At 38.8% G+C, this 23,786-nt stretch overlaps 1 protein-coding gene across 3 annotated transcripts in view; it reads left to right on the top strand.

The window, feature by feature from the left end:
* The window catches only part of Usp34 (ubiquitin specific peptidase 34), a 193,680-nt gene that overhangs the window by 18,921 nt on the left and 150,973 nt on the right, over positions 1–23,786 (top strand). For all 3 annotated transcript variants that reach the window (XM_057771237.1, XM_057771236.1, XM_057771235.1), the window contains exon 3: positions 14,994–15,414. In XM_057771237.1, the coding sequence (XP_057627220.1) occupies positions 14,994–15,414 (421 nt within the window). The remainder of the gene's footprint in view (positions 1–14,993; positions 15,415–23,786) is intronic.

The following is a 23,786-nucleotide window of genomic DNA, read 5'->3' as shown; positions in this document are numbered from 1 at the left end:
AAAATTTTTATAGAAAGCTCAAAGCTTATAGCAAACTTAAATTAAAGCTATCTTCATTGTGGTAACATATTTTGAAGCCATTTGCTGCTTGTTCTTTTTTATTAGGCACATTACTTCAATTTTTATGTAATACGTAAGTTGAGAATAAATAGAACAAAACTTCAAGAATCATAGTTGTTAATATAATCAGTTTGAAAAAAACTAAATTTCTGTCTCTGTGATTTTAATTGGTGGTGGCAAACAATCTTAACAGTGCTGAAGTTCAATGCCAGTCTGGGCTTTACCACTGGGTTATATCCCAGCCTTCTAGTAGTTTTTCAGGGGAGATAAGGGTTGACTTTCAATTCAAGGCCTTGTATATACTAAACAACTATTTAGTGTATGTCCTCAACCCCCCACTAAATATCTTTTCACTTGTGTGTTTTGCCTAATTAGAACTAGTCTTCTTTAAAGTTTTATGAGTTAGAAAAATGTTGGATGTGGGACAAAGAGCTGTTTCAGGGGTAAAAAACTTCTGCTACCAAACCTGATAGCTAAGGCTCAGATCAGGGGCATTGATAAGGTAGAAGAGGAGAACTGTTCCACAAGTTGTTCTGACTTCCATACATGTCTATGCCACCTGTACATGAATGCACACATGTGCAGGGACACACCCAGTATATGTATATAAACTTTTTTTGAGACAGGATCTCACTGTGTAGCTGTGGCTATCCTGGAACTCACTATATAGGCCTACTAGCCTCGAACTCACAGAAATTTGCTTGTTTCTGCCTCCTAAGTGCTAGGATTAAAAGTGTATGCTACCACACTGGGCAATAAATAGAATATTTTAAAAAATATTTGAAGTATTATAGTTAGTGATCAGTAAGTATGCTACATCTTATAACATAAAATATAAAGTGTGTCTGATAATAAAGAGTTTAAGCCGGCCACTGGTGGCATATGCCTTTAATCCAAGTACTCAGGAAGCAGAGGGAGATGGATCTCTGAGTTCAGACCAGCTTGATCTACAGAGCAAGTTTTAGGAAGGCCAGGGCGAGACAGAGAAACCCTGTCTCGAAAAAGCCAAAGGGGGAAAAATTTAGTTTCAAATTTCAGCTATTCTGCAATGATATTTTTACAGTATTTTTCTTTTAGTAAAATCCGCAGTTTTTGAGAAAAAGTTAGTGGGTTTTAAGTACTTAAAACTTAAATTCAAGGTTGATGCTGACATCTCTTCTGAATACCAACCAGATAGATTGTTTCGAACTAGGTTGTTATTGCTTTCATTATGAGTAGACTAGATGTATATATATTTTATATTGAGCCGGGCGGTGGTGGCGCACGCCTTTAATCCCAGCACTTGGGAGGCAGAGGTAGGCGGATCTCTGTGAGTTCGAGACCAGCCTGGTCTACAAGAGCTAGTTCCAGGACAGGCTCCAAAGCCACAGAGAAACCCTATCTCGAAAAACCAAAAAAAAAAAAAAAAAAAAAAATATTTTATATTGATATGTTAGTTTAAAATATATCCCAGCACTTGGGAGGCAGAGGCAGGCGGATCTCTGTGAGTTCGAGACCAGCCTGGTCTACAGAGCTAGTTCCAGGACAGGCTCCAAAGCCACAGAGAAACCCTGTCTCGAAAAACCAAAAAAAAAAAAAATATATATATATATATATAATAATTGAAGAAATTTGCTCAGTCATAATTTTGAATCTGTTGTAGCTATAGCTAGATGCCCACATAATAGGCATCTACTAGAAAAACATAGAACTTAAAATTTCAGAATGTATTGGGTACACCTGAATAAGGTGAAATCCATAGAAGTAATATAATTTTCCTAATATCTTACTTAGAGTTATTAATGGAGCTGGGGTTGTGATTACAATTTCATGTTTTAATTTATACTAGTAGATATTAGTTTTTTTGGTTTTTTTTTTTTTTTTGGTTTTTCGAGACAGGGTTTCTCTGTGGTTTTTGGAGCCTATCCTGGAACTAGCTCTTGTAGACCAGGCTGGTCTCGAATTCACAGAGATCCACCTGCCTCTGCCTCCTTGTGCTGGGATTTAGCGCTGGGATTAAAGGCGTGCGCCACCACTGGCCAGCGATATTAGTATTTTTTAATCTAGAGTCTGAACAAAGAAATAGTTGGGCAATATTAGTGTACTCCTTTAATCCCAGCACTCTGGAGGTAGAGGCAGGTAGATCTCTGAGAGTTTGAGGCCAGTCTGTTCAACGGAGTGACAGCTAGGACTACACAGAGAAGTCTTGTCTCAGAAAACAAAACCAAAAAAGGTTTCAAAGAAATTTTATAAATGGGGCTGGAGAGATGGCTCAGTGGTTAAGAGCTTTGCCTGCTTTTCCAGAGTTCAATTCCCAGCAACCACATGGTGGTTCACAACCATATGCACTGAGGTTTGGTGCCCTCTTCTGGTCTGCAGGGATACACACAGGCAGAATACTGTATACATAATAAATAAATATTTTTTTTAAAAAAAGAAATTTATAAATAAAGAAAAAATAGTGAAATTATAAAGGAAATCTTGATATGTGCAACTGTAAGCAATAATTAATAGACTTTATCAGAATACCCAAGTTTGCCCTCAAATTAATGAGAACCTCTGCTTGATCACCTAAAATACCTGGAGGGTGGCTTTGGAGCTAGATAGGTATGGATGAAAGTTATGCTTCATCATCTATGAACTGGGTAGTGGACAAATTATTTCACTTCTGTAAGGTTGTTTTTTTTGTGTGGTTGTTTTTTTTTTTTGTTGTTGTTGTTGTTGTTTTTTTAAGACAGGGTTTCTCTGTAGGTTTGGAGCCTGTCCTGGAACTAGCTCTTGTAGACCAGGCTGGTCTCTGCCTCCTGAGTGCTGGGATTAAAGGCGTGCACCACCACCGCCCGGCTCACTTCTTCATTTGTGAATTACAGTGATGCTGTTGCTTAGTTAGAAAAAAAGAAAAAACCTACAAAATGCTCATTTAACACTGTATTTAGAATTTTATTTCCTTAGCTGGGTAGGGTGATGCAAACTTTTAATCCCAGCACTTGAAAGGCAGAACAGGCAGATCTCTCTGTGAGTTTGAGCCCAACTGAGTCTACATATAGCGAGTTCAAGGATAGCCAGAGCTGCATAGTGGGACCTTGTCTCAAAAAAACAAACACAGAAGTTATTTATTATTTTATGTAAATGGATGTTTTGCCTGTGTGTACGATGAATACAGAAGAGAGCAATGGATTCCCTGTGACCGAAGTTACAGGTATCAGCTACCATGTGGGTGCTGGGCTTTTCTGGAAGAGCAGCCAGTATTCTTAACTTGTTTATTATTTTTATTTTATTTTATGTTTGCTACATTGTCTCACTGTGTAGCCTTGCTTGGCCTAGAACTCACAGAGACCTGTCTACTTCTGTCTTCTGGGATTAAAGACTTGACCTGCCCTCCCTGACTTGTTCTTATACTCTTAATTGTTTATGCTGGTATTCTAGAGAAGGGCTAACAGTAGCATCCAGTGGTTTTCTACAAACTTTACTCATTCTTCATCCACTTTTTTCTTTTCGTTTGTTTTTTTTTTTTTGGTTTTTCAATATAGGGTTTCTCTGTATAACAGCTCGCTGTCCTGGAACTGATTTTGTATAGCTGGCTTTGAACTCACAGAGATCCCCCTACCTCTGCCTCCCAAGTGCTGGATTTAAAGGTGTGCATCACCACCACCTGGCTTGTTATTTTCTTATACTTAAATGTTATTGACTAACTTTAAGATTGTGTTTCTTTCATGGGGTAAATACCTATTAACAATTAGCCTACAAAAAAGATTAGGTTGAGTACAATAAAAAGATAAATTGGTAATAATTTGGTGGCCTTTCGTGGAGAAAAGTGTTTATAGCCTTCATATAATATCAGTAGAATGGGATGGACATAATATAGTTGAGTATGTTCAACATTTGTGAGAACCTTGGGTTTGATTTCTGTCACCACATACAACACAAAATGATAGTAGATGCATGTTGTGGAATTCTAGTTCAGTCCTAGGAAGTTATCTTACTTGTCTTATAGTTCTTCATGAGTATTTACTTACTACTAAAATTAATTGGAGCTGCATGTTTTATGCTATCACTACATTCAAAAGGCTTATTAGAATGTGTATGTCTGATGTGTTCGTGAGAGTGTGCAAGTTTTGTCATCCTTCTATGGTTTCAGGGATTGGACTCGGGTAGTTAGTATTGTATAGCAAGTGCTTTACCCACCAAGCTTTCTTACCAGCCCTCACTACATGTGTTTAAGTATAAATTTAAATTTAGATGGGAAGCATATCATTTACTTGGGTAATAAATTCATAACTAGGCTGGAAATACTAGATGTAGAGTGGATAACAAGGTAGGAAAGGTATGTGTGATGCAGAAGAATAAATACAAGAAATCTATATGCGTTTCTTTTTATTCATTTTACAACAACCACAGTTTCCCCTTCCCATCCGTCTTCCTGCTCACCCCCTCAACCCATTCCCCATCCACTCTTGCCGGGGGGTCAGGTCTCCCTTTGAGGCAGGACCAAGCCCCGTCCCCCCTGCATGAAGGCTGAGTAAGGCATCCCAAAAAGCCAGCTCATGTACCTGGGATAGATTCTGTTCCCAAATCTATGCAAGTTTTATAAGTCAGTGATGCAGGCATGGTGGCACATGTATATCAACACAGATAGGTGGGTCTCTGAGTTTGAAGCCAGCTTGGTCAATGGAGCAGATTCTAGGCTCAAGTCTAAAATGCAACTGAAAGAGAAAGTATATAGTATTTTTAGTTTCCTTCTCAATCCTTTTCTATTTGCAAGTAAAGGTTTAATATTCTGCCTTTTGAAATTGTATTATCTTGTAACTTTTGCTTCAGCTATCAATTTTAGGTATAAGTGTAACCTTTTTTTTTTCTTTTTTTCGAGACACTCGAACTCACAGAGATCCACCTGCCTCTGCCTCCCGAATGCTGGGATTAAAGGCGTGTGCCACCACCGCCCGGCTAACTGTAACCTTTTTATGATACAGGATTTCACTTTCTCACGTACTTTCAATATAGTTGCTATCGATTCTTAGCATACTTGTAAAACTAAAAATGCTGTTCAAAGATGTGCCAGAATGTTATATGGAAAACATGGTTTTAGACTTGGCATATCTAAAGTGTCTAGCCTATATGTGTGCTTTTGTTATATATGCTTTTGTTGGATACAGGATTTTGGGTGGAAAGTTACTTTCTCTCAAAATTGTGGAGGTAGTGCTTCATTGTATTCCAGGGATCCAGTGTTGTTTTTCTGAAACACTGTCTTTGTAGCTCTGGTTGTCCCAGAGTTGGGCTAAAACTTGGGCTTCTCCTACCTCAGTCTTCTGAGTGTAGAACTATAGGTGTATGTCATGATGACCAGCAGTTTTAGAGCCTGTCCTGGAACTAACTGCTTCTGTAGACCTGGCTGACCTGAAACTCACAGACATCCACTTGCCTCTGCCTAGCGAGTGTTGGGATTAAAGGCGTGAGACACCACTGCCAGGCAGTTTTAGCATGTTTTGTTTTTCTTTTTCTTTTTGATTTTTTTTCGAGACAGGGTTCCTCGATAGCTTTGGAGCCTGACTTGAAACTAGCTCTTGTAGACCAGGCTAGTCTTGAACTCACAGAGATCCACCTGCCTCTGCCTCCCGAGTGTTGGGATTAAAGGCATGTGCCACCACCGCCTGGCAGTTTTAGCAGTTTTTATCCCTTAAGTTTTCCCTTGTTACTATTTAATACCCTGATTGAAAGCTTTAGGAATTTTCCTCTTATACTTAAAAATTATAAGTGGTGTGTGTTTGGGTATGTCTTCCTATTCGTAAAGTGGTTATCATAGAAGAACTGACAACAAAAGCTGGAGAGGGTCTGAAGCCTTGGTGGCGGCCTTGATGAAATCATTGTGGGTAGTTTCTCAGTAAACTACAAATAGAACTTGCTTTTTTTGAGACAGGGTTTCTGCCTGTAGCCAGGGCATGACTGTCCTCAAACTCACTCTGTAGACCAGGCTGGGCTTGAACTCAGAGATCCTTCTACCTCTGCCTCCAGAGTGCTGGGATTAAAGACTTGCTCCACCAGACCTGGCTAAATAGAACTTTTATATGATCCATTTGTATGGCTCCTGGACATCTACCTGAAAGACTACATCCTATTATAGATACTTGCTTGTCTATGTTTAATGTTACTGTTTTCATAATAGTTGGTAAATATAATAAACTTAGATGCCCATCAATAGAAGAATGAATAATGAAAATGTATATATACATGATGGAATTGTGTTCATCTGTAAAGAAAAATAGAATTATCTGGGTTTTGGTGGTGGCACAAATGTCTTTAATTCCAGCACTCGGGAGGCAGAGGCAAGTATATTTTTGAGTTGAGGCCAGCTTGGTTTACAGAGAGTTCCAGTACAGTTAGGACTACACAGAGAAATCCTGTCTCTAAAATCTTTTTTTTTTTTTTTTTTTTTTTTTTTTTTTGGTTTTTTCGAGACAGGGTTTCTCTGTGGTTTTGGAGCCTGTCCTGGAACTAGCTCTGTAGACCAGGCTGGTCTCGAACTCACAGAGATCCGCCTGCCTCTGCCTCCCGAGTGCTGGGATTAAAGGCGTGCGCCACCACCGCCCGGCTCTGTCTCTAAAATCTTAAAAAAAAAAAAAAAAGTGAAAAAACAGAATTATGCCATTTGAAGGAAAATGTATTAAACTAGGAAATATTACATTAAATGAGGTGACCCAGACTCAGATAGACAAATATCACTTATCTTCTTTCATATGAATCTTAGAACTTTTTATATATGCATATCTATGTGAGAGGGAGACCAGATACCAGAACCATTACTTCTAGCAAAATTACTCTAATTAAATCTCAGTAAGTGATATCTAAGCTTTACTTAAGAATCCTAAAAGTTGTTGTTGATTGAATTAGCATATGGCCATGTATGAAAAATCCTAAACTGATTATGCTATTAGAACTAGTGTTTATGCTGCAGATATATCCCCTCTTCTGATTAGTAATTTCATTTTTGTGCATTCTGTACATTTAAATATTTCTGTTGAGTTTCACTTAAATTTTGATCTTGATGCTTTTTTCAAAATCAAAGACCACCCGGCGATCTTGATGCTTTTTATCTTTAATTAGTTCTCTTTATATGAATTTAAAATTTTCAGTAAGTTGAAATAAAAATACTAAAGACCCTGAGAATTTTTATTTCCTCACTTTCATCTGCCCTTTAAACCTATTACTAGTTTTTGATTAGTTGCATGCTTTTCTTTTTCTCCCCAGTATCAGTCTTTGTCTTTCTTTCTAGGGAAATGTTAGACCTTCCATTATGTATTAAAAATGATAAATGATATATTTATTTAAAAGGCATTCAACAAGCAGGGCAGTGATGGCACACGCCTTTAATCCTAGCTAGCAGTCTGGAGGCTGTTGGACCTCTGTGAGTTCAAGGTCATCTTGATGTACTGAGTGAGTTCCAGGACAGCCAGGGCTACACTTGGAAAAACCAAATCTATGTACAATTAAAGAGCTTTTTATTTTGAATGGTGATTAGTGTTGAACCCGGGGCCTCATACATACAAAGGCAAATGATTTAATATTCAGCTCCTTGCTGAACTTTAAAGGACCTAGTTTTTGTAATCCCTAGTTTGGTTTTTATAATATCCACTCGTCTTTCAGTGACCTAATATCTGTTAGGTTCTAAGTATTATAAAGTACAGTTAAAATTTTTGCTTTCTTGTGATTGTGTTGGTTAGTGTTTTTTTATTTAATTTTTAAACTAAGCCCTATTTACTTTTTAATTTCTAAACCCATTTAGAGTTTCTCAAAGTGTTATTGCAAATAAGTATAATATGTACTCTCACTAAAATAAATATAAGTGAATCATCTACTGCAACATTAATGTAGTGCTTGCTAAAAATGCAGTATATATATATATGTATTTATATATATAATTTTTCTCTGCTCCCTTCCTTTTCTCTCCCTCACCTTTTACCCTCTTCCATTTAATTTTTAACACCTTTAAACAATATATGGTCATCTAGGAAGAGTTAACCTCAGCTCAGAAATTGTTCCCATTAGATTATAGAGCAATTCTTGAATGGTGATTGATGTGGGATGGCCTAGCCTATGGTGGTAATGGATCCTGAAGCAGGGATCCTGAAGGAGGAGCAAGCCCTGAGGAGCAAGCTAGTAAGCACCAGTGTTCTACGGTAATCTTTTTAGCTCCTGTCTTCAAGTTTCTTGGCTTTCCTCAGTGATGTACTGTGGATCAAGAAGTATAAGCCAAATAAAATCTTTTTTTTCTTTGGTTTTTCGAGACAGGGTTTCTCTGTAGCTTTGGAGCCTGTCCTGGAACTCCCTTTGTAGACCAGGCTGGCCTCGAACTCACAGAGATCCGCCTGCCTCTGCCTCCTGAGTGCTGGGATTAAAGGCGTGTGCCACCACTGCCCGGCTAAATCTTTTGGCCACAGTAACAGATAGCAAACTGGTAAAAAAAAATTGGTACCAGACACCTATTATAGCTATTGTGGTGACAGATATTGCATGTAGTTTGGGAAGATTGTGGAAGTGTTGGGAACTTTGGGCTGGAAACGCCATCACTTAAAACTTAATGGCCTGTTCTATGGAGACTTGGACAAGAGTGTTGAGAGAGCAGTGCAGATTATAGAGGCTTGCCTTGTGGAATTTCATATAGAGAACCAAAAACTCGGTCAGGGTATTTGCCGTGATTTATTTGAATTAGTAATTGTGGTTTCTGGTCAGCTGCAGCTAAAGAATCAGCTCTGAACAGGAGGAAAATACACTGAAATGAAACCTTTGCTTTGCTGGGACAATTGATGGTTGTTTGGTATGGCTTAGAAAGCATCCGTGATTAAGAAAAGACCAGTATCATAGAGTTGAAATCTTCTGTGGAGTGTTTCCTCGGGGCCAGCACACAGAAGTTGTGGTCCAGAGGAGCCAAGGCTGTTTCTCAAATTGGCAGTTGAACTTGGTAATGTTAAGAGTCTTCTACATGGTGCTGATTTTGACTGTGTGAAAGTTGCTTTGTTTGGTTTTGTTTTGAGACAGGGTCTCATTACGTAGCCCTGGCTGTCCTAGAACTCACAATGTAGGCTAGACTAGGCTGGGCTGGGAACTCAGAGCTCTGCCTGCCTCTGTCTCTTGAGTGCTGATCCCTGAAAACTTCCTTTTAAGGGGTCATAGGGAGCTTGGTATTGTGAGAGGTCAGGAAAGAAAGTTCTTTGGTTATAGTATAGCATCAGCTGTGGTGGAGACCCCAGGATTGAAAGGGTCATGGAGAGAAGTTGAGGATTGGCACTATGGTACAAAGTTGGAATCCTTGAAGAGAACACAGGAGATGTCATTAGTGAAGGTATAACTTTAGCTGCAGTGGAGACACCTGCATAGCAGAAATGCCAGGACTGTGCTATTTTCTTTTTTTTTTTCAAAGATTTATTATGTATACAACATTCTGCCTCTGCCTCGATGTATGCCCGCACGCCAGAGGAGGGCGCCAGATCTCAGTACAGATGGTTGTGAGCCACCATGTGGTTGCTGGGAATTGAACTCAGGACCTCTGGAAGAGCAGCCAGTGCTCTTTACCTCTGAGCCATCTCTCCAACACCCTGTGGCTATTTTCTTAATGAGTGATGTTGGAGGGCGTGTCCCACGGTGGTGGGTGGTCTTGGGTTTTACCACAAAGCAAACTGAGCAAGCCATGGGGAATATGCTAATAAGGAGCCGTTTTCCTGATTTCTGCTTCCAGTTCCTACTTCCAGAATGACTATATGTCTTGTCTTTCCTCAGTGAGGAATTGTAACCCAGAGTTGTAAGATGAAATGAACACTGTCCTTCCCTGATTTGCTTTTGGACATTCTTTATCAAAATAATAGAGAGGAAACTAGAACATTCTGTGTTGTATTAACTTCTGAGTCTTTTAAAAATTTTTATTATTATTGTTGTTGTTGTTATTATTATTATTTGTTTTTTTAAATATTTATTTATTATGGATACAATATTCTGTTTACATATATGCCTGCAGGCTAGAAGAGGACACCAGACCTCATTACAGATGGTTGTGAGCCACCATGTGGTTGCTGGGAATCAAACTCGGGTCCTTTAGAAGAGCACGCAATGCTCTTAACCGCTGAGCCATCTCTCCAGCCCCCTATTATTTGTTTTTTTTTTTTCCTTTTTTTTTTTATTCTTTTTTACTTAAAATTTCCAACTGCTCCCCGTTTCCCATTTCCCTCCCCCAACTCCCTATTATTTGGTTTTTTGAGACAGGGTTCCACTGTAGTTTTAGAGCCTGTTCTGGAACTACTTCTTGTAGCCCAGGCTGGCCTCGAACCCACAGAGATCCGCCTGCCTCTGCCTCCCGAGTGCTGGGATTAAAGGTGTGCACTACCACCGCCTGGCAAAAAAATTATTATTTTAAGTTTTTATTGATTCTTTGTGGATTTCACATTCTCCCCCCCCCCCTTTTTTTCTTTTTTGAGAGAGTTTTAACTGTAGCCCTGGCTGCCCTAGAATCCTGGAACTGCTATATAAACCAGGCTGGCCTTGAATTCAGGGATTAAAGGTGTGTACCACCAAGGCTGAATCTATTTACTATTTGTTTTTGTTATCTTTGGTGATAGTTTTTAATTTCTTGTTTGTTTTGGTCCTTTTCTTTGCTCTTACAAAGATTTATTGTTGGCTGTCCTTTTATGGTTAAGACAAAGGCACAGCAAAGTAAGTTGGATATTCTCTGTGGGTGGGCTACCTTAAAATGACGGCAGAGGCAGGCGGATCCCTTGAGTTTGAGGCCATCCTGGGCTACAAGAGCTAGTTCCAGGACAGGCTCTAAAACTACACCGAAACCCTGTCTCAAGAAAAAACAAAGGAGATCATTGAAAATATATTCCTTAAATAATATGATTATGGTTCTCCTTCTATTCTTTCCAGTTACTCTATATTTCCCATTCCAATCAAATCTACTCTCCTTCTCTAGTCAGAAAAGAACAGGCTTCTAAGAGATAATAAAATGTAACAAAATAAAATATAAAACAAAAACTATCAAAAAAGGAAGGGGTGGGAACTGGAATTGGTATGTAAAATGAGAAAAGATAGTTAAAAAAAAAAAAGAATCAGGATGGAGAGATGGCTCAGAGGTTAAGAGCATTGCCTGCTCTTCCAAAGGTTCTGAGTTCAATTCCCAGCAACCACATGGTGGCTCACAACCATCTGTAACGGGGTCTGGTGCCCTCTTCTGGCCTGCAGGCATACACACAGACAGAATATTGTATACATAATAAAAAAAAAAAAGGAAAAAAATGATGATTTATACTATATTAAATAAACTGGTGAGCAGGCTTTTCTTGTTTTGGACAGGGTTTCACTCCCTTTTTGTAGAGCACACTGACCTCAAACTAGGCTTTTTTAGTCTTTATCTGTGATAATTTAACTATCGAGCAGGGAAGTTACTTGATAACCTTTTATTGAATCCTCTTTTTCTGTCCTGCTTCATCCTTGCCTTAGTCTCTTAAGTCCCAAGTCTTTCCGCTGTTTTTCTTCTTGTTTTTGAGATAGGGTCTCACGGTGGACCTCTTGTTGGTCTGGAATTCGTAGATCCTGCTGCTTCTGCCTTCATGTTTGTAGGATTAAAGGCATGCACTGCTACTTACCTTAATTATCATTTCCTTTTTTAAAATTTTATGCTTATTGTCCTTTGCCCACATGAATCTCCTACGTACAGTGTCTGCAGAGGCCAGAAGAGGACATTGGATCCTGTGAACTGAAGTTATAGACAGTTGTGACCCACCATGTGGACACTGGACACTGACTCCATGTTTTCTGGAAAAGCAACCAGTGTTTTTAATCGCTAAGCCATCTCTCCAACCCCAATTCCTATTTTCTGACAACTAATTTTGAAAGTAAATATTTCTTTCCTATTCTGAGTCAGGATCTTTAGGAACTCAGATTCTGGCTTTACTAAGAAAAATGCCCAGGTGTACAGCTTCTCACTTTAAAGATAATTTTCCATTAGTATTATAGGAAGAAGCTGAATTTGGAGTGGTGGTGCATGCCTGTAATCCTCAAATTTTGGAGTCCTTAAGGCAAGAGGATTCTGATCAGCCTGGATCCTGTCAATGTAAAAAATGGCAGGGATGTGGCTCAGCAATTAGAGGACTTTCCCAGTCTGTATGAAGTCCTGGATTTGATCCCAAGTATTGGAGAGGAAAAAAAAAGAGAGATAGGAAATAAGAGGTATGCAGACTGTTTTCAGAAAAACAAAATAAAACAAAACATTATGACTAATTTGTTTCGTGTGTGTGTATTTCAGCTTTTTGTGTGTGTGTAGCTCTATCCTAGAATTTGTGTGGTAGTCCAGGCTAGCCTTAACTCAGAGATTCTGCCTTTGCCTCCCGGTTGCTGGGGTTAGAGGTGGCTGTCACCGCCACCCAGAGTAAATTTTTTATGTTTGTTTTAAGATTAGGGGAGAGCATCTCTTTGTAGTCCTAGCTCACTTTGGAATCACTCTGAGTTCAACTCAGAGATCTACCTGCCTCTTCATTATATTTGGTTTTTTTTTTTCCTTATACAAATTATAATTTGGACTCGTGGTGCTGGAGAGATGGCTCAATGATTAAGAGGACTCGTTGCTTTTCTAGAGGAGCCATCTTCAGTTCCTTTTCTGGTGGTTCACAACTGCACGTAACTGCAGATCCAGGGGGTCTGCCCTCCTTTGGCCTTCGAGGCACATGCACATATAAACACACACACACTGAGTGTTGTGACATACATACATATACCTTTAATTCTAGCATTTGGGTGTCAGAGGCAGGCGAGTCTCTGAGTTTGAGGCCAGCCTGGTCTACATAGTGAGTTCTAGGCAATCCAGAGTCACATAGTGAGACCTTGTCTTAAAAAAAAAAAAAAAAAACCTTAAAAATACTGGTAAGCCTGGCGGTGGTGGCGCACGCCTTTAATCTTAGCACTTGGGAGGCAGAGGCAGGTGGATCTCTGTGAGTTCGAGACCAGCCTGGTCTACAAGAGCTAGTTCCAGGACAGGCTCCAAAACCACAGAGAAACCCTGTCTCGAAAAACAACAACAACAAAAAAATGCTGGTAATATAGAATTTTATAGCGGCAGAGACCTTTGAAGTAAAAGCCCTTTTATTCCACCATTGTAACAAATTCTTCCAAAAATAGTATTTAATTAATTAGAGACAGGATGACAGTCGGATAGGGATTTTGGAATGGTATAGTTGGTTAATTCTGTGTTGGATTTGTCATTGGATTTATCGTAAGGATTTAGTTAAGGTATTATTATCATCTTGGAGGCTTACATGGGGCTAGAGGATCAACATTAAGTGTTTGGGGGAGGTCTTAAGTGTTTCTTTTATACTTTTTCAATAGGCAGCTTCAGTGCTATTAACTATATCATGGTTGTAATGTCTTTGTGACCTATTTTTAGATGTCCCATCCTCTAATTTCCACCAGTCTATTCATCAGAGAGTCTCTTCGACACTTGAGGAAAAAAGTTAGGGTTTGCTTCTCATGAAAGTATGTCAGTGGTTTTGTGGTCAAGTTTATCATAACTATAAAAATGAAATTATTTTTCTATGTGGTCATACAGGGTGCTGGTGATTTATTTGGACTATGTTGGACACATTTTGCTAATATTCGAAGACAAATCATGAGTAATAGCTGATTAACTGTCATCAGTTTTTGGGTTATGCTAATATAATTTGAACTAGGTGGTACTTGTTCATATTGTTTAGTTACTTAGTAGCAAGATTTTTTAATTACCCGAAGTATGGTAGGCATTGTGCTATTAATTGAATTTTTTTAAGATTTATTTATTATGTATACAGTATTCTCAGTATTCCGCCTGCATGTATGCCTTCATGTCAGAACAGGGCACCAGATCTCATTACAGATGGTTGTGAGCCACCATGTGGTTGCTGGGAATTGAACTCAGGACCTTTGAAAGAGCAGGCAGTGCTCTTAACCATTAAGCCATCTCTCCAACCCTTAATTGAATTTAAGAGAACTAGATTAGTATGTTTTTACTTGACACTTCCTGTTTTTTTTTTTTTTTTTTTTTTTTTTTTTTTTTTTTTTTTTGGTTTTTTCGAGACAGGGTTTCTCTGTGGTTTTGGAGCCTGTCCTGGAACTAGCTCTGTAGACCAGGCTGGTCTCGAACTCACAGAGATCCGCCTGCCTCTGCCTCCCGAGTGCTGGGATTAAAGGCGTGCGCCACCATCGCCCGGCTTGTTTTTGTATTTTTTGAGACAGGGGTTTCTCTGTGTTAACAGTCTTAGCTGTCCTGGAGCTAGGTCTTGTAGACCAGGCTGACCTCGAACTCTCGGAGATCTGCCTGCCTCTGCCTCCCAAGTGCTGGGATTAAAGGCCTTTACCATCACCACCCGGCTTATTAATAAAAAATTTTTATTCTTATTTTTTGTTGGTTGGTATTTTATTTATTTGTTTTTTTTTTTTATTTTTTTTTATTTTTCGGTTTTCTGAGATAGGTTCTCTATAACCCTGGGCAGTCCTTGAACTCACAGAGATCCACCTGCTTATCTGCTTCCCAAATGCTAGGATTAAGGTGTATAGCTCACCATGCCTGGCCTGTGATTCTTTTTTTGTTGTTGTTGTTTGTTTGTTTTTGTTTTTGAAGACAGGGTTTCTCACTAGTTATGGAGCCATGTCATGACGCCTAGCAGTTTTAAAGCCTGTCCTGGAACTTGCTCTGTAGACCAGGCTGGCCTCAAACGCAGAGATCTGCCTGCCTCTGCCTTTTATGTGCTGGGATTAAAGGCATGCACCATCACCTCCTGACTGGCCTGTGATTCTGTTATAAAAAGTCAGTGTTACCTAGCAGAAGGTGAAAATTGATGCTTTAAAAAGTATTTCAGTTTTTGTTTTGTCTGTGACTTATTAAAATGTATAATTGTTTTTTCTCTAGGAAACATTTATTTATTGCATTTTATTTTCTTTTGTAGGCAATGTCTGTGTTGCTTCAAGGAATATAAGCATTTGGAGATTTTTAACCAAGTAGTGTGTGCACTTATTAACCTAGTGATTGCCCAAGTTCAAGTGCTCCGGGACCAGCTTTGTAAACATTGTGCTACCATTAACATAGATTCCACGTGGCAAGACGAGAGTAATCAAGCGGAAGAACCACTAAATATAGATAGAGAATGTGATGAAGGAAATGCAGAAAGACAAAAATCAATAGAAAAAAAATCAAACTCTACAAGAATTTGTAATCTGACTGAGGAAGAATCTTCAAAGAGTTCTGATCCTTTTAGTTTATGGAGTACAGAGGAGAAGGAAAAACTATTACTGTGTGTAGCAAAAATTTTTCAAATCCAGTTTCCCTTATATACTGCTTACAAGCATAATACTCATCCTACTATAGAGGTATGTAAAAATAGGTACTGTGACTCTTTTCTTATGATCAAGTCCACTCCTTATCTGTGAATGACTGAAGCTAGTTATTTTTGATGGTAACCTTTCTAAGTTACTCTGTTGCATTCCCTTTCACTGTATAGTCTTATAGTCTATAGGCTTTGAGCTTTCTGTGTATCCTTGGGCTGGCTTGGAGATAGAATTCACTTTCCTCAAATTGAATATTTGAATTACATACAGGTGTGCACAATCATGTCCCAGATTGATGGAAATTTTTCTAAAAATTACCGGTGTTGTCAAAATTGTTTTCTCTAGACCTTTTTATAACAGTTTGTGTTGAAATTTACATATTATTTGTAATTGAACTCATAGAACTTAAATTTTAAGTGATTTAAACATTTTTATAGTCTATTCATTATGACTTTAAAAAATAATGGCTGGGCGTATACTTAGTGATAGAGTGCTTGCCTATCATTTGCATGAGGTCTCAAGTTCAGGGCCCAACTCCAAAGTAAATAAAATTTATAGTCGCAGTGGACCCAGGTTCTGTTTCCAGCGGCCATTCATTGGTCCATAGGTGTCGACAGCCCTAATTCCAGGGGATCTGACCTGACTGACCTTTTTAGGTTCCTACATACATGTGATGGGAAAACATACACTTAAGCATACACTTATACATAAGATTTAAAAAAAAAATAGTTGTAGTAAGAGAACCACATAGAGTTTTTAATTTCATTTTTATAAACAGATGTCAGACTCTAGAATTTTAAATCATCAAACAGGGCTTAGCAAATTATATACATTTTAAAATGTATTTTTTTGTAAGCCCAACTGCTTAATTCTGCATTTGTTATTTTTTTTTTTTTTTCGAGACAGGGTTTCTCCGTAGCTTTTGGTTCCTGTCCTGGAACTAGCTCTTGTAGACCAGGCTGGCCTCGAACTCACAGAGATCCGCCTGCCTCTGCCTCCCGAGTGCTGGGATTAAAGGCGTGCGCCACCACCGCCCTGCTTGCATTTATTATTATTATTATTTTTTTTTTATTTTTTTTTTTTTGGTTTTTTCGAGACAGGGTTTCTCTGTGGCTTTGGAGCCTGTCCTGGAACTAGCTCTGTAGACCAGGCTGGTCTCGAACTCACAGAGATCCGCCTGCCTCTGCCTCCCGAGTGCTGGGATTAAAGGCGTGCGCCACCACCGCCCGGATGCATTTATTATTTTTATAAGCATTTTCAGAAACTTAGTAATATAAGATTCGTGTCTGATCAGTTTGGCTGCTCTTTTTAGGTTCTTCTGTTTTCTTTCATGGCTATAGCTTCTACTCAGGTGGACTAGCTTCCTTACATTTTTGATTTAGGAGTGTTTGAGAGAGACAAAGGTAGAAGCTGTAAGATTTCCTCTGAAATAGCATAGAATAAATTTTTTTACATTTTGGTGATTGATATAATTTATAAGGGCATTCAGCATTCAAAGGGGTTTTGAAAGTCTCTAGGTGGGGAGGAATGGTAGTGTTGTTATTATTATTATGACAGTGATGATTATTAACTTTGCTAAGGTTGGCCTAAGACCCTGAACTTCCTTCTCTACATCCTGGGTTCTGGAATTACAAGTATAAATTACCATATCTGCTTATGCGATTCTGGGGATCAGACATAGGACTTTGTGCTTACTGGGCAAATTAACGCTGTCAACTAAGCAGTGTCTCTAGTCCTCATTCATATCTTGGACAGTTTGCTTCCCCAAATGTTGAGATATTAATCTACCACATCCATCCATCCATCCATCCATCCATCCATCCATCCATCCATCCATCCATCCATCCATCCATCCATCCATCGAAAGGGTTTTACTTTGTAGCCCTGGCGGTTCTGGAATGTGGTATGTAGACCAAGCTGGTGTTGAAAGTCAAAGAGAGCTGTGGCTGGCTGTCCTGGAGCTCCCTCTGTAGACCAAGCTGGCCATTCCTCAGAGATCAACCTGCTTCTCCCTGCCAAATGCTGGATTAAAGGCGTGTGTCACCATAATCAGATGGCTTTATTGTTTTTTTCATGTCTGTCGTTTTTCAGTTTATATCTTTTGTAACCTTCATACTACCAACTTTTCTTCATCTGAAAAATAATAGTCCTTCATTGGAATATTTCTACCTTGTGTTGAGTAAAGAAAGCCCATGAAATTATTATTATCCCTATTAGAAATATTCATAAGAACATTTTGAGATAGATTGTGCTTTCTTCTAAAATTTAGTGTGTTGTTTCTGTGTAGAAACTTAGTAAAGAATATGAGATACATTAAAGATACCAAAAAGTTTCAAGGTTTTTTTGTTTGTTATTTTGTTTGTTTGGTTTTAAAAACAAATTACTAAAAGTGTGATTTTTCAGGGACTAGAGAGATGACTCAGTAGTTAAGAGCACTGGCTGCTCTTCCAGAGGATTCAGGTTGGATTCCTAGCACCCATGTGGAAGCTCACAACTGTTTGTTCCAGGAGATCCTTCTAGGGGATCTATACTCTATTCTCTCCTACAGAGGTATTGTTTGTACACGGCTCACAGATTTATATGTAGGCAAAATACCTGTATACATGTATAAAATTAATCTGATTTTTTCCTTTTATTTTTTTGGTTTTTCGAGACAGGGTTTCTCTGTGGTTTTGGAGCCTGTCCTGGAACTAGTTCTTGTAGACCAGGCTGGTCTCGAACTCACAGAGATCCGCCTGCCTCTGCCTCCCAAGTGCTGGGATTAAAGGCGTGCGCCACCATCACCTGGCTGATTTTTTCCTAAACATTCATTAGAATGCAGTGTAAATTATGTTTTCATGCTTCAAATTGTTATTGAAAGATACTAGAAATATTTTCATTAGGAACCATGTGAACTTTATTCGGAAATTAATTTTATTCCATTAATTATATTTTTGGTGGGCAGAACCTCAATTAGCTTGCCTGGAGCTTGCATTGTAGATAAGACTGGCCTGGAAGTTACAGATCCACTTACTTCTTCCTCATCACCCTGTTAGTTAAAAATTACTTAATGAAACTGGACGTGGTAGCTCATGCCTTTAATACCAGTTCTCTGGAGAGACTGAGGTAGGAGAATCATCATAGTTGGAGGCCAATTTGGGCCAACCATAGTAAATTCTAGAACAGTTTGACCTTCTGAGTCAAACTTGACCTTGGCTCAAAACATACAAAACCAGAAAAAACATTCTTTGTAAGAGTACAACGAGTCTGCATCTGTTAGTTTGTCCTTTATTTTTTTCTTCCCAAGATTTATTACATATACAGTGTTCTGCCTACAGGCCAGAAGATGGAACCCCAGATCTCATTACTGATGGTTGTGAGCCACCATATGGTTGCTAGGAATTGAACTCAGACCTCTGGAAGAGCAGCCAGTGCTCTTAACCGCAGAGCCACCTCTCCAGGCTTTGTTCTTAAAATGAATTTAATCATCAGTTATCTTTGTTTTCTTTTTGGATTCTTTTTTTTTTTTTTTTTTTGGTTTTTCGAGACAGGGTTTCTCTGTGGTTTTGGAGCCTGTCCTGGAACTAGCTCTTGTAGACCAGGCTGGTCTCGAACTCACAGAGATCCACCTGCCTCTGCCTCCCAAGTGCTATATTTTTTTTTTTTTGGAGTAAAAAACCTTATTTTTTTCAAGACAATTTTGTGTGGTTACACGGTTGAAATTAACGGTATCATGAAATGCTTGAGGTAAAATTATTTTATTGAAATTTTATTAAAATTTTGATTTAAAAACTTTAAAATTTTTTATAAATTTTTTTTCTGAAAAACCATAAGAAGAGTTTTCTTACTGAATTAACTGTTAATTGTAATTTTCTGAAGGTCCTAGATCACAGCCTTTTTTGTGGGGTTTTGTGGAATTTCGTGGAGTTGGGACAGGGTTTTTCTGTATAATAGCTCAGACTATCCTGGAACTCACTTATCGACTTGGCTGGCCCCTGCCTCTAAAGGCTAGGATTAAAGGTGTATGCCACCATGCCTGGCCCTAGATTGCAAGCTTCACATAGTCTATATATATATCCTAGAGTTAGACTGTATGTATTTATTTAGTTTGTTTTAGGCCAGTGTTTAATGTGCAGTGCAGTAACACTTAATTTCTAGTTTATCCTTTTGTTGTTTACTGAGACAAGGCTTTACCCTGTAGCATACATTAGCTTTCAACTCAGTCTTGACACCTTCACCTGTGAAGTGCTGGGTTTGCAGGTGTGTACCACCAGGCCCAGCTTTCTTTTCTTTGAATCATAGGCCATCTTACCTTTTATTCTTGTGCCACCCTTTCCTGATTAAGCCTTTTACTTGAATTTTTATTTTTAAGAGATGTAAGTTGATAAAGTCTTTTATAAAGAAAAGGTTAAAGACTCATGTTACTATTTTAATAGCAATGACTAGAGACCTAGTCAGTGCCCTTATTAGGTAGAGGACAGATTTACTTGGCTTATAGACATTAAAAGATTTTGTAAGATTCCTTCCTTCCTTCCTTCCTTCCTTCCTTCCTTCCTTCCTTCCTTCCTTCCTTCCTTCCTTCCTTCCTTCCTTCTTTTTACTTTTTTTTATTGATATTTATTGAGCTCTACATTTTTCTCTGCTCCCCTCCCTGCCTCTCCTTCCCCCTTTCAGCCCTCCCCCAAGGTCCCCATGCTCCCAATTTACTCAGGAGATCTTGTCTTTTTTTATTTTCTACTTCCCATGTAGATTAGATCTATGTAAGTCTCTCTTAGTGTCCACATTGTTGTCTAAGTTCTCTGGGATTGTGATTTGTAGGCTGGCTTCCTCTGCTTTATGTTTGAAAACCACCTATGAGTGAGTGCATGTGATATTTGTCTTTCTGTATCTGGGTTATCTCACTCAAAATGATGTTTTCTAACTCCATCCATTTTCCTGCAAAATTCAAGCTGTCGTTATTTTTTCCTGCTGTGTAGTACTCCATCATGTAAATGTACCACATTGTTCTTTTTTTTTTGTTTTTGTTTTTGTTTTTCGAGACAGGGTTTCTCTGTGGTTTTGGAGCCTGTCCTGGAACTAGCTCTTGTAGACCAGGCTGGTCTCGAACTCACAGAGATTACCACATTGTTCTTATCCATTCTTTGGTCGAAGGGCATTTAGGTTGTTTCCAGGTTCTGGCTATGACAAACAAAAACTGCTATGTACATAGTTGAGCACATGTCCTTGTGGCACGATTGAGCATCCTTTGGATATATACCCAAAAGTGGTATTACTGGGTCTTGAGGAAGGTTGTTTTCTAATTTTCTGAGAAATCACCACAATGGCATCTGAAGGGGTTGTACTGCTTGCATTCCCAGCAGCAATGCAGGAGTGTTCCCTTTCCCCCACATCCTCTCCAGCATAAGCTGTCACCAGTGTTTTTGATCTCGGCCATTCTTATAGGTATAAGATGGAATCTCAGAGTTGTTTTGATTTGCTTTTCTCTGATGGCTAAGGATGTTGAACATTTCCTTACGTGTCTTTAAGCCGTTTTAGATTCCTCTGTTGAGAGTTCTCTGTTTATGTCTGGACTCCATTTTTTTTTATTGGATTATGTGATCTTTTGGTGTCCAATTTCTTGAGTTCTTTGTATATTTTGGAGATCAGACCTCTGTCTGATGTGGGGTTAATGTAGATTTCTGCTGTATTTTTTTAAAAAAATATTTATTTATTATGTATACAATATTCTGTCTACATGTGTGCCTGCAGGTCAGAAGAGGGCACCAGACCCCATTACAGATGGTTGTGAGCCACCATGTGGTTGCTGGGAATTGAACTCAGGACCTTTGGAAGAGCAGGCAATGCTCTTAACCGCTGAGCCATCTCTCCAGCCCCCCCCCCCCTTTTTTTGAGTAGTCTTGTCCTTTCTTTAACTGGTTCTGTAGAGCAGGCTGGCCTCTGCTTCTGAGGTGTTGGGATTAAAAGTTTGCTCCACTACTTCCCAGCAACAGCAAGTACTCTCAAGAGCTGAGCCCTCTCTTCATTCCGCCTGATCCTTGGGGCTCAGTGTTGTGGGCCATACTTTTTATCCCAGCACTTGAAAGGCAGAGGCTTGCCTGGCCTTCATAATGAGTCCCAGGACAGCTAGTACTATAACTTCAGACAGTCTCACACAAACAAGAAAATTATTTCATAATTTTAGTTCATGTGCAGGGTTACGAGAGTGCTGTGATTTGGCAGTCATTTTCAGACTTACTTGAACAATTCTGCTTTATGTGAAACAGGTAATTGTAAAGAATGAATACATGAATTTTCTTGGTATCACTTTCAGTTGAATGTATTTAGTGTGACAAATTGAAAACAGTATACAAAATAAAAACTGTAAAAGCCTTGGATCTCATCTTTCTTTCAATGCTTCCTCAGTGACAAAACACAGCCTTTTAACCTAATTACTAATTAGTTAATTTTTTTTTTTTTTTTTTTGGTTTTTCCAGACAGGGTTTCTCTGTGGTTTTGGAATTAGTTAATATTTTTCTTGACTTTAAAAATCTATGTATTTGTGCACACCTATTATGTCAGCTCTTGGCAGATGGTAGTAGGAGTTCAAGGTCATCCCTAGCTGCTTTGTGAATTCAAAGTCAACCTAGGCTATATGAGACCCTGTTTCAAATCTTAGACCATTTCACATCTAAGTTGTGAAATGGTCTTAGCATTAGAAAGCAAACACCATGAGGATTGTAAATTCCAGGCCAGTCTGTGCTATCCAATAGAATGATTGTGTCTTCAAATAATTTTTATAATTAGATCTTTACCATAAGTTCTTCTCTTAATAGTGTTACCTTTTTTTCCGAACATACAAATCTTAATTTTTTCCTATCCATTTTGTTTTCAACGGACCTATTTTTTGGAAGGGGGGTTTTAAGATAGTGTTTCTCTATACACCTCTGACTGCCCTAGAAATTGCTCTGTAGGCAAGGGTGGCCTTGACCTCAGAGATTCTCCTGCCTTTGACTCCAACACTGCCTACGTTTTAATAGGATCTTTTTGTTGTTGTTGTTGTTGTTTTAAATATTTATTATGTATACAATTTTCTGTCTGTGTGTACGCCTGCAGGCCAGAAGAGGGCACCAGACCCCATTACAGATGGTTGTGAGCCACCATGTGGTTGCTGGGAATTGAACTCAGGACCTTTGGAAGAGCAGGCAATGCTCTCAACCTCTGAGCCATCTCTCCAGCCCCCTTTTGTTGTTTGGTTTGTTTGTTCTTTTTGTTTTGTTTTGTTTTTGTTTTTGTTTTTCTCTGTAAGACAGTCCTAGCTGTCCTCTAACTTACCAGACCAGACTGGCCTTGAACTCACCTGCTGGGATTAAATGCGTGCACCACTACTGCCTGGCTTCTTAAAGGTAGAACCTATATATCATATGTCTGCAGTTTAGTAGGACAAACTTCTACATCTCAATTTTTGGAGTATTTTCTTTTTGATGGGTGATCTAGGATTGGGTGTTTGTACTACTGTTTACTTACCTGATCAGTGGCTATTAGTTTTATTTAGATTTGTTATCAGTTACTGTGAACATGATTATACAAACATTTTTTCAGCATTTCTCTTGATAATCTTTAGACTGAAGCATTCAAAAGATCACCTGCAATTCTAAACCAGATATTTAATATTTTAAATATTGAAGATACTATTTACCTGCCCCATAGAGACCATATTTGTTTATATGGTTACCAACGATGTTTAAGTGTACTTCAGGCAGTTTAAATTCATTTATTTATTGGTTTCTTTCAGACAGGGTTTTTCTGTGTAGCCCTATCTATTCTGGAACTTGCTCTGTAGACAGCTGGCCTCAAACTCAGATCCACCTACCTCTGCCTCCCGAGTGCTGGGATTATGTATTATCATTGCCTGGCACAGTTTATATTTGAAATATGGAGTTACACATTAAGGAACTCTGGAGTCTTTTTCTAGCAAATTACGGAGTGTAGTTTGAAAATAATCTAATTTATATTTTTATGAGACTCAGCCTGACTCTTTTGAGGTATGTCTCCCCCCCCCCGCCCCCTTCCATTGTTAAGATCCAACCCAGGAGTCGGGTTGTGGTGGCGCATCCTTTTAATTCCAGCACTCATGAGGCAGAGGCAGCCAGATCTCTGTGAGTTTAAGGTCATCCTGGTCTACAAGAGCTTGTTCTAGGATAGGCTTCTAAACTACCGAGAAACTCTGTCTCAAAACGCCCCCCGCCCCCCCAAAAAAATCTACCCCAGGGTTTTATACATGTTAAGCAAGTATTCTAACACTATACAGCAATTTACCCAGCCCAACTGCACCATGATTGAAAGGAAAACATATATTATTAAAATCGCTTTTATTTGAAAAGAAAAAATAAACCCAGTGTGGTTGTGCACAGCTGTACTGTCAGCTCTGTGATGACAGAGACAGAAAAGTCATGAAT

Source organism: Chionomys nivalis, chromosome 6, assembly GCF_950005125.1.
Source record: "Chionomys nivalis chromosome 6, mChiNiv1.1, whole genome shotgun sequence".
Taxonomy (NCBI): domain Eukaryota; kingdom Metazoa; phylum Chordata; class Mammalia; order Rodentia; family Cricetidae; genus Chionomys; species Chionomys nivalis.
Note: the sequence above shows the minus strand (reverse complement) of the source record. Positions and strands in the feature narration are given on the sequence as shown.